General features: G+C 38.3%; 1 protein-coding gene across 3 annotated transcripts in view; it reads right to left on the bottom strand.

Annotated features, from left to right (window-relative positions):
• The window catches only part of GTF2I (general transcription factor IIi), a 76,435-nt gene extending 60,545 nt beyond the window's left edge, over positions 1–15,890 (bottom strand). For 2 of the 3 annotated variants that reach the window (XM_075194994.1, XM_075194996.1), the window contains exons 1-7: positions 14,891–15,124; positions 11,158–11,257; positions 8,623–8,761; positions 7,927–8,022; positions 3,764–3,947; positions 1,273–1,301; positions 961–1,003 (exon numbers count right to left, since the gene is read on the bottom strand). In XM_075194994.1, the coding sequence (XP_075051095.1) occupies positions 961–1,003; positions 1,273–1,301; positions 3,764–3,947; positions 7,927–8,022; positions 8,623–8,761; positions 11,158–11,253 (587 nt within the window). In that variant the 5' untranslated portion in view covers positions 11,254–11,257; positions 14,891–15,124. Of the gene's footprint in view, positions 1–960; positions 1,004–1,272; positions 1,302–3,763; positions 3,948–7,926; positions 8,023–8,622; positions 8,762–11,157; positions 11,258–14,890; positions 15,125–15,777 lie in introns of those variants that run through there. The other variant, XM_075194995.1, reaches the window with a different exon arrangement.
• Positions 15,891–16,111: the final 221 nt, after the last annotated feature.

The raw sequence follows: 16,111 nt of genomic DNA, 5'->3' as shown, positions 1-16,111 counted from the left end.
CTACAATAGATTAGATTAAAATTGAACACTGCATTGCTCACTTTTCATACATATGTGCTGAGAAAATGGGTAAAATGCATGAAAACTAATTTGCGCTTTAGATGCATTTTAGTGGTGCGTTTTAAAAGCACTCATGAAGTGTTACGCTTTTACCAATATAATATATTGTACTGCTAGCGCTCCTTAATGCATTCAAAATAGGTCATATTGCGTTATAAAATTTTAAACAGAACATTACAATTATTAATCAACCGTCATCCTATTTTTAATGTGGTTTTCAGGCGTTGGTTAACGGTTGAAAAGCACTTTAACATTGAATAGGTCTGACCAATCCCTGAATCGGTGTTACGCGTTATGCCGACGAGTCTATTACTGACACTGAGTATATAGACAAAAAAATTCTGATTACTATGACAGCGACATGGATTAAATGCAGACTTACAATAAAACAGAGGACATTTCCGACTACACTGCCATCCAGACTGCTAGAAATTGCGAATATAGTGAATGTTTGCTCTTCACTTTTACGTCTTCAAAATTTCGGAATTTAGAGCGGCATTGGCAGGAGCTGGCAACTCAACAATTTAATCTAAGGGTTAGGGTTACGGTAAGGGTTAGGCGCCGGCTCCTGCCATAGTCGATATAAATACAGAAATTTCAATGTCGCTGTATTATGTGACGAGAAAGAGAAGTGCCTGCATTCACACTGTTCGCAATTTCTAACAGTCTAGATGCCAGTGTTGTCGGAAATGTCCTCTATCTGTTGTGATGCAAGTCTGCATTTAATTCATTTCACTCTTATAGTCGAAATTTTTTTGTCTGTGTACTCGGTGTCGTTAATAGACTTGTCGGAATAACATACCCCAACCCCCTGAATGCCAAAAGAGACTACAATGCATTACAAATTAATGTGCTAGTAGTAAATGTAGAAAACATATTAAATGTAATAGGAATGAGTACCTTTCTGAGAAAGATGCTTCTGTTTCAGATGTAATGCTTTCATCTACAATAGATCACAGAAAATATTTAAATACAAATGCCATCTAAGCTGTTCAATGAATAATGCGGAAATTAAGATGTGGTGTAAAGCATGCAATAACAAGGATACAGCAAGGCAATAGATCTAGGCAACTTTTAAACATTCTCCCTTAATATAAAGTGATATAAATAAATATTTTACAGTCGCTTGCCACGGGCACCCACCACGCTGGTTATCACGTTTATATAATGACTTGTACATAAAATGCTTCCGTCCCACTGTTAAGTATTTACCTTTTGAGTTGTTCCTATCCAGAAATGGTCTGAGTCAAAAAAGAAAAAACACAAATAGTAATTGTTTTATATAATAATAAAACATATAAAACAGTTTTAATTATTAAAGTACAAGAATTCTAGAACTGGTTTACATTGATTTTTTTTTTTTTATTGAAAGCCGGGAACAGTGCTTTCGTGCCCTAAGTGCAAGAAAAAGGTGCAAAAAACGTGCACAAACGGTGGGGTACATGGCCCTCCACTAAAAAGGAAAGGCCCTAGACCCTGACCCCTGGATCCTAAAGGACCCTTAGGGGGCAAAGGTTTTCAGACCCCCATTGCCCCTGGGATCCGCTGAAACTTCACCCAGGGCACAACAACTGGTCCTCCCCCGAAAGGAATGACAACGAGGGTGTTCAGGGGGGCCGGAACCTGAGGGCCACATAGCCCCTCCTAGATCTTCGGGGACGCATAGCCCAAAAGGGCCTACCCACACACCTAAAATCCGGGAAGCAAAAAAACATAAAAGTGAAGGTGACAACCAAAAAGTGTAAGAAATAGAAAAATAAAAAAGTGCTGAGTGTTTACGGCCCCAGTCTCAAGGCTGGGCTGTTATAAAGATTTTCTAGCCCAGCCACAAGGCTGGGGCAAAGAATAGAGGCAGTCTGTATAAAGAAAGTGGTTATAATCTGCAATGTGACAACATAATCACATTATCACTGTTTTACGGTGCGCCTGACCTGTGATTTTTTGGCACCCCTGGGTCGCCACTCTGGGGGCACATTAGTCCCTTGCCTTTCGACACGGCTCACCCGGTCCCTGGCTAGAGGACCAAGTGCAGCTCTGCCACAACTGCACTTGATCTTAGCCAAAAGGATGAGAAGCAAACTGGTTTACATTGATGCAATAGATGAAATATAAATGAAAAGTAAATAAGTAAATACAGAAGATGGACAACTCACATAACCACAGGGGCCAATTCAATTAGCGGTGAAGTGCCGTACAGCGTGATGCATTGATAATGATCTGCGCTCCTTTTTGCTACTTGAATGGGCCCCACAGGGTCTAAAAGGTTACTGTTATACTCTCTCGAGTTCCCTTTAAAAGCGCTCCTACCCTTAGATTTCATTGGCTAAATTCTACAACTGTCAAACAGGTCCAACAGCTTTTCTGTTCCACGTTTAATTGGCTTTAAGCACAAACTTTTTTTCAGTTTTTAAATCAGGTAAAATTTTATTGCATTTTTTCCTTTAAACAACAAAAAAACAAAAACCCAACACATTAGGTTATCCCCCCAACTATACCCCATACAGTGATACAAGTATTGTCAAGTATATGTACACCATGCAGTTAGAAAAAGCAAAAAAACATTGACATTCGCATTTCCAAGTAAAGATATATACATTTTTCCAAGATATAGTGAAATAATAGTACAGCTTTGGTAATACAAGATACAATCATTGATCTTAATAACATAATAGGCGGCTGGATGTCTACCCCAAGCTTCAATCAGGAGAGTTCCACTTCTCTCAATTCCTCCGTGACATACGGGGATATCCTTCATCTATACCATATTCTTTCATACTTATCCACCAAATTCCTGCTGGTAAACATGAACCTTTCATGCCCGACTGTATCGTTAACAAGGTCAATCCAGCTATTCTATGTCGGACCTTCTGGTGCCATCCATTTCCTAGCTATCACTACCTTTGCCAGCATGAGTAACGTATTGATAAGCAATCTAATGAGTCTACGAGTTTTTTTGTTCAGGCCTAAACCGAATATACAGAGCCTTGGAGTCAGGGCATTCACTCCCACCTCCAATCTTTTAATACAGTCCTCCACCTTTCCCCAAAAGGATGAAACCAGCGGACATTCCCAGAGCATATGCCAGAAGCCCCCCCTCCTCGCTCCTACATTTGGGACACAACACTTTCTGGCCGCCACTGAACTTAGAAAGCCGAAGAGGGGTGAGGTATGCTCTGTGTAGCAGAAAAAATTGAACTTGGCGAAATCTAACTGATGCGGTGACCTCCTTTGGGCTACATAACACCATACCCCATGCCTTATCACTGAAACGCCCCAGATCTCCCTCCCACCTGCATCGCAGCTCCGGCAAGCCCCCTTCGCCAGATCCTTCCAACTTTTTTTCAGTTTTAAAGCAGACCTGTCATCTACACATTAAACAGATAACTGCACAAACACCATAAATAAACATTATATTATATTTACTGTGTCACAGTATTAGATGTCTGCATCTGCACAAGTATAAAAAAACAAATAAAACAAACACTGCATCACACGATGGAGGAAGTATTGTCATTTTCAAGACTCCTAACTGGCTCTGAATAATCACTTGAGGCTAGTCACACTTCAAAAAACATTTATGTAATAATTGGGTAAATAAATGATGATGATGATGATTAAGGCATTACTGAAGGAGGTACAGACAGAAAGGGAAACTTATTTTATCGACAAAATAATGAGAGTACATGACAAGCAAACTTTTCACCTTTTAATAGTAAAGGATATCCTGTATTTGTTGGCCAATATCTGCTGTATAGTATCAATGTCATATTCCGATGGATCTTTGACTGGTACTTCCACCGGGAGGCCACATACTGTGACAGCAGTGGGGTCTCTGGTCATCATGTCATAGGGAACAGGCACTGGAGTTGATTTTCCTAAAGCTTTACCTAAGAGAGAAGAGACCAACAATATGTCTAGATGCTACAATATACATGCAACTTGCACGTGGCACTGACTACTGAAAATGTTTTTTTCCATTTATTTTTCTTATAGCTGGTATTTCCCTCATCTTCAGGGACAGATGCGTTCATTCAATAAATAGTTGCGCTGCTGCACATCGCATTTGATTATCTCTTGCAATAAATATAATCACAAGAATGCCATTTAAAAAGAGAGAAATATATTCTGCTCTTATTTAAATAATGGTTTTACTCCTCTTGGGATTGGCAGCAAAGGGTAAGGGAAGTACATCAGACAATTGCTGATTACTTTCATTTATTGGCTTGTACATACCCTCCTGCAGGTTTTACTGAACATATTGCTTTTATTTCTAGCTACTTTCCAGCTACATTTTAACATCAATTAGCAGAGCTCCTTCTGTCATTGCTCTGCCATACAACAACAAAAAGGTAGTCTCTGGGACCTGCTGACAAACGTATACAAAGCAGAAAGCAGAGCTGTGTTGAATCATATCCAAGGGCAACACAGAAAAATAAATCTGGACAAAGATATAGAAATGGCTACAAAGCACAGAAAGAAGATAAAAAAAACCTTAAAACAACGTGCTTAGTAAAAGGTGCAGGAGGCGTACACAAGCCAAGAAGTCAGCCATCTGAATGTGGAAAATCCATTCAATTGTGAAATCAATCCAGTAAAAGATTAATAGATATGGTCCAGAGAGCTCTGCACCTGTTTTCCATGTGAAGGTTGATCTGGTGATTATTTATACTTACTCCTTTTACACCCCCTATACCATTCACATATAACTGTAACACTGAATGATGTTAATATGTCAGATTTAACATTCTCTATCTTTTATTACTGTTGCTGACATTACTAGATACATCTAACTTCGGCTCCCCATCCCACTTTCTACAGGTTTGTAAAGTTGGCCACATTACAATCTAATACTTTGTATCAAAGTGTTCAAAAATATTTCTGGATGACAATCAATGCAATATATTCAAATACAGATGGACAAATCAATTAATAAACCAATAGCCTTCAGTGGGAAATTGAAATCCTAGATTGATTGGAGTGAAGCTGAATTAAATAGGTTTATTGTATACATGCAATTAAAGGTTAATGAACCTACAACTGCCCTACATAAAAATTGCTAAAATTGTGATTGTAACATGAGTGCTTTGATGTTATATTAATGTGATTGTTCATATGCAATCATTTATATGGAAACAGTAAAAAATGATGCATTGAATACCATTCACTGCCTTGCATGGTAGATGATGCAACTGTTGCTCTTTTAAACTTGACAAGGACTTATACAAGCTCGTAAATGTTATCGCAATGTAGATTATAAAGTAATCCTAGCTCCCCATAATACTAAAGTGATTTTAAGTATTACACATGGCATCAATCTGGGTCTATGTCTGAGGATGCCATTTCTATCAATACAAGGAGGGTCTTTGTGAAATTAGTCACTCAAGTCCCAGTGTCCAACAATCTGTTATTTCTGTCAACTGATGCCTTTCATGGGCCTGCATGGGTAGTCGCAGCAGTTGCTAGTATGGCTGTATACAGTCCTATTTCTAGTTCCATCCCCTTGAGACAAGGTAAATGGTATGGGATGGCTCCTTCTTACCATGTCCATTTATTTCTATAGCAGGAGAAGCCCTGGCAACCCAGCTTAGGTCTCAATCACGTGAGGCGTCCACAGGTGCGTCTTTCCGAGATGCTTTCAAATGTTAATTGAAACAAGGAAAGCTGACTAAAAGCAGCATTGCCTTGTACCCAAAGACTGCGTCATATTCACAGCGAGTGCCCATGCACAAAGAACATTCACCAAAAGGAGAATTAAATTCATTTTTTGTGTGTGTGCTCAATACACACTTCATAGCATCTCAAGTCTTACGGCTACTAAAAAGATCAGATGGGTCTCTTGGCTGCATTACAGAACTGTTAGGGCTTTATATACATGGCTTATAACTAAATTAACTAGGCACATTTCTGATTGCTGCAACCAGAGTAATTGTCATATTTAGTAGTTGATCTATATTGTCCATAAACTGGCAGAAATCAGCTATCTTTCTTCTAAGTAGTGATGATAATGTGTCCTCCCTGTGGATTAGCCCCGGGAAGTTATTGAAAAAAGAAGGCTCATTTAGACTTCAATAAAAATGTACTCCTTAAATATAAATTTAGTATATGGGTTACATTATCGTACTGGTGGTAGTTACAGATAACCTTCTAAAGAGGATACAGCAGATTAAAATACTGCACACAGAGCAACATGCTGCAGAATTCTAAAATCAAACTTTAATGCGCTACCTGGAATAGAGATGAGCAAGAGAGTTCTGCGAATTGCAGCTTTCCCAGTCCTAGTCCAGCCACACCACACAGCAGAGAGATTTGGCCATTGTTGTCCCGGCTTGAGTCATAAATTTGTGTTTCACTGAATGTATAAATTAAATGCAGAATGGTGATGCAAGTGCAGAACTGGGTTGTGTTGTTGGAACCTAGTACTTGGTAAAACAGCTTGTTCCATTGCAAAACTATATTTGTAATTCATTCATCTTTACCTGTCTAATACCTCTTCTATATGGGGTAACCAAGAGTGGGCCCATAAATTGACAAATTGAGACAACTGACTCAGGTCAAAGGTTTTTTGGAGCAGCAAATTGCAAGGAATTCATTAAAAAACGCTAATTTTCTTTTTTTTGCAAAAATCTAAGTGAGTGTTTTCAACCATGTGAATAGATATAACGATTGACACTATGTGGCTTTTATAGTACTCACATACAAAGATTACAGGTAGTATGTGTAAGGATGAGGAGGGAACCTGTTTCAGACTGCAGAATGACTAAGTACACCCCTTGAAGTAAGACAAAGGCAAAAGCGTACGTTCTTTCTCTAGAGACCAAAAGGTTTAGCCGATAAGTCAGCTTATGTCTTACTGGTGTAAATATTTCAATGTTTATAACACACTCAGGGAAATTGTTTGGTTATATTTATAGGCGCTGGTATGTGCATATATAAAATTATATTGAAATTAAATATACAGAGTCTGTGAACTTGCACACTGAAATGTGTTATGGTCTCCTCTGACTACCAAGCCTTGCAGGAAAACAAATCAGTTATTGAACATTCCGCCTCACCTACTTCAGAAGAGGCATATTCTCATTATTTATGTACTGACCTCATTATTTGTGTACTGAGCTTTTCATATTACCACACCTAACTAGAATATGTGAGCATGCATCAATTGTAAGATATACCATTTGTGGTGCTTGGCAAATTGCACTCATGTTATTGTGGATATATATGGAACACTATTCAATAATTTATGTAGTATAAAGATTTACCCATTCTAAAAACTATATTCTACAATTGCCATACCTGACTGGGCTTATTATAAACATTTTCTAGCATAATAAGTTTCATCAGTAACAAGATCTATTCCCTTGCTTAATGGATAAACATTTATTCTACCGAGTAGTTTACAATTAAGGGGAACTCCACCCACTTTTTAAAAATTCATATACTCAATTCATACTAAAATAATTTGCTATTATTATTTTCTATCATGTTTTATTGTAAAAAAAATAACATTTAATCTAATCAGATTGTTGCAACAATAATGGTTAATAGTTTTCCGCATCAATTTATTTATTTATCTTAAATTGCCAACTGTCCAGGTATGCTGTAGTAAATGGGAAAAGAGGACCCTGTACAAGTATCTTGTAAAGCCTACATTATACAGGTCATCTGAATTCTCCAGCAATCAAGTACAAATGTCATCAGCAACAACAAGTCATGTATTTCCACCAGAAGGTAGCAGAAGAAATAATAACAATGATTTTCATATTATTTTATTATCAATTGAAGGATGTGTATTAAAAATTGGGTGGAGTTCCCGAGCAAAAATGTGCACATACAAAATAAAACTACACACTACAAATTTCATAGTACCATAGCAAATACAGAACACATCTTCAACTGCTTTCCTAGATTCACTCTCTGTTGTCTTGATTCCTGGTTCTGAGGAACAACCTTCATCCAAATTACCTGTAACAAAATAAAAGGCAAAAATTACTGTCAAATTTAATATTGGATAAAAGTTTACAGTTGGCACAGGCTGGCAAACAAAAAAATTGTACAAAAGAAAAAAAAAAAGAATTTGCAGAAATCCTTTTCGTGCTGCACTAGGCCAGTATCTCCAAAGTCCTATATGGTGAACAGATATGCATATGTCACTGCATTAAACATAAAGCCAGAAGCTACAAAAAAAAAAGGTGAAAAACATATTTAAATTAAGACTTAAGGTACACTCATTGCTGGAAATACTATTGCTCTTTACAACTCCACTCATGACAGTTTTTCAGCCAGAAAAAAACAGTGTTCTGAATCTCCTCCATGCATCAGAGTGCTAACAGGTGACACACTTCTAATATGACAAGAACACAGAGCTGCCTATTGGAACCCAGGTACCATTACAGGTCCTTCAGGATGTCGTTTTACTCTGGCCGAAAAAACAAGGTGTTCTAAAATACTGTTTGTCACCAGCTTTACAAAATGACAGAGATATCCTATATGACACACAAAATGCAGACCCAAACAAACATATGAATATTTGTACATAATCAGTAACAGCCTGAGCATACTTACAATATTGTATAAAATCTTTGTGGAAATCCTTCCTGGCATCTAAGAAGGCTTTTCCTTTCTTGGAGCCAACAATCATAGCTTCTGAATCATATACAGCAATACATGCTACTTCCGCCTTCACCCTGGCAAACTCCTTGCACTGCAGATAAAAATGCCACATGTCTGAATACTATAAGTAAATATCTATATGTAACATTCAATATACTAAAATGGCATCTATGGCGTAAAAGAAATATACTCATGCTGAGTTGGAGGCATATGGAAAGTTCTAAAATAAGAGAGCCTACTTACACCCATATGCTCAGAGGGACGCATCTCAAGATGCATCCAGCCTTACACCAGTAGCAGTTTTTTTGTCAGGAGTACATCCGATACACTTCCCAACAACTCATAAGCACAAGAAAAAAATTGTTTTCATAGCGGAAAGCACATTATGATCAGGGCCAGATTAACAATAGGGCTAACTGGGCTACAGCCCATGGGCCTATGGCATCCAGGGGACCCTTGAAAGTGCTCAGCAGCAGTATTGATCGGTCGGGGGCACCCCCGGCGCGTTCAGTGCTGCTGAGCACTTTCACTGCGGTCCTGCGCTGTAGTCTCACTTTCACGAGATCTCCTCAGCAAAGAGCGCACAGCGCGCCAGGGAAGGAGGTAAGTGCGGGGGGTATGGTCGCGAGCGGCTCGGATCACGGGGGGGTTGGGGGGGTGCGGGCTGCTCGGATCACGGGGGGGGGGGGCGCCCTAACGGGGCCCCTTAGCCCAGCCTCCATTACCTTAATCCGGCCCTGATTATGATTTAAATAAAAAAAAACAACGCTTCATTCTCGTGTACAAATAAAAGTAACAAAGCTTCAGAGGTCAATCCGTAATCAGCCAATCATCATAATCAGTGTATATCTACCCACAAGTGATAAGGCTATTGCCATGTGGCAATGTAGGTGACTTCAGAACACTTGCCCTTGCTGTACTCTCCTAGCGTAAGGAGGCATAAGTGTAAGAAGACACCAAAGCCGCATATGGATGTAGGAATATACTTTTTTTGTGGACATTCAGAGTACAAATCTGAATATTTTACACTAAACAAATGGGAGTACAACCAACTCAGCATGAGCCAGATTATGTTCAATATGGGATGTTAGTTATATTATGCTTGGTATTTACTGATGCGATGCATGTGATTCTGGATGATAATATCTTTAGAGTGTAATGAATAATAGTAATCAATTATTCTGTCGGTCCATGTATTAACTAGACAGAATGCATCACTGTTTTTCTATTCTAGTTAATATTATAGATCTAAAAGAGTATTTAAATCATTTAGATTAAGCTTGTATATCAATGTAGATATTTACACTTGTATTGTGCTATCACTCCCACTCTAGAGCTTGTTTACATCATCTGGCCATTAATTAGATTATTCTCTACTATGACATTCAATTTCCATGATCTGGATCACAGAGCTGTGCTCGTACTCCATGGTGACAGATGCGGTCTGATAGCTAATTTATGGGAATGGGAATCTCATTGTTCTGAATTACATATTAAATAGTGTATGATTATTATTACAATTGTTGTAAGTAGGCTTTTTTTTTATTATTGCTTTCTGTATATAGAGATTAAACTGCGCTTTAACTTGTCATTAGCTTTTGTTTTACGTTTATCTACTGTATTATTCAGATATTTATAGTGTTAAAAGGTTTATTACATTATGTTCCAATATATGAAAGACAGCAATAAATATATGGCATATGATGAGAGTGCGAGCCACAGTATTTACAGTTATTATTTTCAAATTTATTAAATTATTGTTTATGGATTACTATTTTATTTATTTGAAATATTCACATTTTATATGAATACATATTTTATGTAACAACTAACTGACTTGCTGATTACAAGCAGCAGACTAATGAATGATAAATAATGATTGGTTATATATTATTACCTCTTTAAATGGACTGATACACATGCCCCTGATGAAATCACACTTTATCAGATTTTTATTATCAACAAGTTGGATGCAGCAGGACCCACTGTTCACAGCGATTGTATGCCACTAACGGTAACACCTTGAACTTGCTTTTGAGAATCACAAGTTTAAAGGATCGGTTTATCTGAACAGTACATTCCCCTTACAATATTTGCACATTGTAATACACACATATTTGATATAGTTGGATCATTCTGATCATTTATATTGTTTAGCAGCGGTGAGGTTTTTGCTTTACCTGAGTTATGATTTTTAATGCTACTTCTTTCCTATTTTGTTTTCCAGTGTGTCAACATTTCTATACAGTATATTGCTTTGTTATCAAAGCATTGCTAGCTGTGTGAACAGGTTAATGGAGAAGAATATAAAGCAACCGCAGCAGTAGTTAGCAATCAATATCCCATCTTAACCCAAACAAGAGTGTGTAAAATATATTAGACATAGCCAATTTGTTTGCTAGGCTCTACCGTGTTAGTTAAGGATTTGTGTGTGGTGAGTGTATGTCCTGTGTCATTTGCATTGATCACAGACATAGAATACTTTACCATTGACTCCAGTGCAGACATAAAATGTTTAACAGCTTCTCTGCTCTCCAATGATTCATTGTGCATTAACAGTAACGGTGGAGCCAACTGAGCCATTTTTCTGGTTAGAAAAACAAAACAAAAAGTAAAATCCTCTGTCAATTAAATTGAAAAAAAATAACTTTGTGACAAATTGTAAGAAAAACTCTGAAAGTCTGAGATTAAATATATATATTATAAGTTGCAGTTAAGGCACTATTTGTACTTATTGGTATCTGCATGTGTATCAACATTCACAGTTTGACTATTAAAGACCGTTTTTTACATCTAAGAGCTTGTAGCAAAGATCTGGCTCAGCTCAGGGTTGCTTTCTGTAGTTGGTGTCATTTATTCGGTTTTACTGGGAATGGTTAATGGTTCATATAAATTTAATTTAAACATACCATATATTTACTTTACATGTTCAACTAATGGGTCATCTATGATGAGTATTATAATTAACACATATGTTTTCCCAATGAACAGCATAGACTTCAATGACATAATTTACAGTGTAAACATTTTGATGAGATACATACAATTGAAGTACAACAGTTAATTCATACATTCTGTGTTCTATAGTCAAATGGCTCAATTCTGTAGTTGGATGCAGGGGCGGAAAAGTCCCATGTTAAAATTTGGGTGATGATGTTCTCCCGCTCTGCGCCGAACTAGGTATGTGCCAGGCTCTCCTCACCTCCGGGCCCGGTAGCCGCCGCAACCCCTGTATGTCCACTGCGCGTACTGTAACAATACCAAGGCACCTTCTGCTATTTATCGCTGTCAACTTGCGGGGAGTGTACACAGGGCTCAACTCCTAAACCAAATCAAAAACACCACACTATACTACACCTTATTTCCATAGCTAATTACATGGTCAAAAATATGTGGATATCGGAACATCACATCCATATGTGCTTGTTCCAAATTCCAAAACCATTAATATGGAATTGGTGCACCCTTTCATGCAGCACGGTGGCTAAGTGGTTAGCACTTCTGCCTCACAGCGCTGGAGTTATGAGTTCAATTCCCGACCATGGCCTTATCTGTGAGGAGTTTGTATGTTCTCCCCGTGTTTGCGTGGGTTTGCACCGAGTGCTCCGGTTTTCTCCCACACTCCGAAAAACATAATGGTAGGTTAATTGGCTGCTATCAAAATTGACCCTAGTCTCTCTCTCTGTCTGTCTGTGTCTGTGTGTGTGTGTTAGGGAATTTAGACTGTAAGCTCCAAAGGGGCAGGGACAGATGTGAATGAGTTCTCTGTACAGCACTGCGGACTCAGTGGCGCTATTTAAATAAATGGTGATGATGATGAAGTAACAGCATCCACTCTTCTTGGAAGGCTTTCAACTACATATTGGAACATTGCTGCGGAGATTCCCATTCATTCAGCCACAAGAGCATTAGTGAGGTCAGACACTGATTTTGGACAATAAGTCCTGGCTCACAGTCATTGTTCTAGTTCATCCTAAAGGTGATCAATGAGGTTGAGGTCAAGGCTCTGTGCATTTTTTAATCAACCTTGTTTCATGCACATTGCCATTGTCATGTTGAAATAGGAAAGGGCCTTCCCCAGACTTTTGCCACAAAGGTGGAAGCAAACAATTCTCTAGAATGTCATTGTATGCTGTAGCATTAAGATTTCCCTTCACTGGAATAAAGGGGCCCAGGTCAAAACATGAAAAACAGCCCCAGACCAATATTCCTCCTCCACTAAACTTTACAGTCAGCAGTAAGCCTTTGGGTGGGAAGCATTCTCCTGGCAATCGCCAAACCCAGAATGAAGAGTGATTGTCACTTGTTTTCACTTCTCCAACAGTGTTGTGCTTTACACCACTCCAGTCAACGTTCAGCATTGCGGATGGTGATCTGAGGCATGTGTGTAGGTTTCTTGGCCATGAAAACTCAATCCATGAAGCTCCAGATGAACAAATGCTGACTTTGCTTCCAGAGGCAGTTTGGTACTCGGTAGTGACTCTTGTAACTGAGGACAGACAATTTTTACTCTGTGGTCCAATTCTGAGAGCTTGTTTGGCCATGTAGTGTATATTTACATTTATTCAGGATGAAGTCGCTTCAAGCCTTCTAATGCTTCTTGCTCTTGGACCATACAAAAGGACTCCCCATTTTTAATCTCCCTGTTTTAGGTCCCACTGCCATAGTGAAAACAGACTGGTGAGCGCATGACTGGTGCACACTGTTTCAAATAAAGCCATGTGGAAATATTTTTTGTCATATGGGTAAAATGTATAAAAAATTTAATATATGTCTTAAAAGAGCCATAGCCACCCTGGGTGACACCCCCAAGGCTCCAGGAAGGAGCCAATTAGCTCCAGATGGTAGTGTAGCCTTAATTGTATGACATATGTTGTTTTATTATTTTCTAATAGCATATGTAGCTGTTTCCCTTTAGAAAATCGGTTATTAAGATGGGATATATCTTCAGCATACAGAACAATTTTCTCTCACTGGCTGGCACTCAACTTTATTTTGCACTTTTTGTAAATTCATTGAGATGTTTTAAAGTAAAGGTTTTGAACAGATTTATTAGAAATTATTTACAATTGCCACACTGGATTGGTAACCATAAATTTGAATTTTATAATTACACTATTCAACATGAAAGCAAAACAGTAAGTGCACCTGAATACATTAGAGAATGCATCCTAGCCTCTTCATCCATCAAATATTTATAATCCATTAGGTCCCAGTGAATGGAGAAGTGTACTATCATGGATATTGTTTCAGTCTACAAAATCTCGACACATTTAATTTGCCTAGAATTGTGCAATCTTTCAATGCAAATTTGGGTAATGAAATATACCAGTTGTCAAGTGAGTTTGACAGAGTAAAAAGGTAATTTTAATAAAACAAACATACATCATGAAGATATCTCTAAAACAAACAAATTAGAGAGAACTGCTTAACAATTTTACAAACATAAGTAAAAGGGGTAATAATTTAGTTTAAAGTAATGAATTACTACATCACCATGGATAGTGTTGATATGGAGAATAATATAAATCATTATTTCATTCTGCTGGATAAAATAGATGAAGGATCAATTTATTTATTTTCGTTGTCAAAAGTGTTGTGTACAGCTACAACTTTTCACATCACGCATTTAAAACTGTGATTTGAGTCTTTTAATCTAAGGATACATAAGCATAATAGGTTTCTAACTTTTTACAAAGTGGCACATACTTTCTGGGTATGACTGGTGAAATATGATTTGCCATTTAAAAGACAGCTACCAATTTACATGTAAATATATACACTTTGGAAACAAAACGGGAAGTTAAGTTATAAGGAGAAATTTGTTTCTAAAAAAAATAGCATTATAATAATAATAAATAATAATAATATTTAAAAAGATTATACAGACCTAGGATAACAAAACTATACATAAAAAATATCTGGCTGTATGTGAATTTAAACAATTTCATGGGTGACCGAGGGAAACTATAACCACAATATAACTATAAAATGTATTTGACACAGGTTCACTTTTCTTAGTGTTCTTTAGTGGAATCACAAGCGGCTTAGAACCATCATACAAACGCCGCCCATGCGGGTCAAGTGACCAATTAGGCTTCCTATGGGTTGTTTAGTTTCTGTATGGGCTGATTATTATATAAAGGAGTGTAGATAGAATGCAATTAGCACCCTTCCAAGATGCTGCCGTCGGCTCCACTCACCCTAGGCTATGTCTTACCTAGTTCACGGGCTTTGCTGCAGATGACGAGGATGCGGAGACAGCCTCGGGTACCGCTCCTTACGCCAGCAGAACGCTCTCACTGGTATATGCCAAACACCGGCATGCAGCTAGCCTGAAGTCTCTCCCGTGTCTTCCTCACAGCCCGGGCCGCCCTATTCACACTGGCTAATTTGCTTCATTCTTTACTCTCTCTTAGTTTACTCTCCAGCTAATAGAGATTGCGCATGCTCACTAGCCGCGATGCACTGTGGGAGTTGTGGTTCCTTAGCGCAGTAACTGATGAGCGTCATGTTGGTTTGGAGACTACCTATCCCAGCATCCTCTCGTAACGATGCGACGTGCAGCTCTTGAGAACAAAGCAGATTTAACTGCAGCGGCCCTTTAGTGCTTTAAGCTGTGTATGTAACATGGCTGTATTAAAATTTTTACTATGCCATTTTACTGATGTTCGTCGGTACAGCTTTAACGGAATGTTCGTTTTACAATGCACTGTATGAAGAGCTGAATTGGGTTTCTATATTTTCCTCTCCGTGCAATGATTAATCAAGATATGCTATATGTACTTTATTGCTATATAGGGCCCTCTGTTTCAGAGTACATATTAGCCACTATTTACTATGTATGGCTGAATGCATGAATATTGGGCACATCGTAATTGTAAAAAAATTAATATATATATATATATATATATATATATATATATATATATATATATATATATATATATATATATTCATTCATGTTGCACTTCAGCCAATACATACACTCAGGGCCGGTGCTAGGGTTTTCGGCGCACTAGGCAAAACACCACCCCTTCCTGCCCCGCCGCCCCCCCCCACCACCGACGAACACAATAAATAAATAAATGATTAGATTTTATTTACCTGGTCTGTAGATGCAGGGGGGCTCTTCAAACCTCTTCTCTTCTATTTTCTTTTCTTTTTTTCTCTTCACTTCTTTTCTTTCATTCCTATTGCTGCTCCTCGCCTTCTTCACACAGGAGGCGGAGCGATGCATGCTGGGAGAGGAGGGGTCGTCTGGAAAGAACTTTATTCACACTGTCTGTCACTGACAGTGTGATAATACAGCAGGCGCTGCCGGGTAAAGACCTGTCATCTGATCACTGACGTCAGTGATCAGGTGTGCGATGCGCCGGGCAGCCCGGGCGCATCAGAATGAATTATTGACAGTGGCGGCGGACATTGAGAAAACAGCGGC

Source organism: Mixophyes fleayi, chromosome 2 (assembly GCF_038048845.1).
Source record: "Mixophyes fleayi isolate aMixFle1 chromosome 2, aMixFle1.hap1, whole genome shotgun sequence".
NCBI lineage: Eukaryota > Metazoa > Chordata > Amphibia > Anura > Limnodynastidae > Mixophyes > Mixophyes fleayi.
This window is presented reverse-complemented; position numbering and strand designations above follow the sequence as displayed.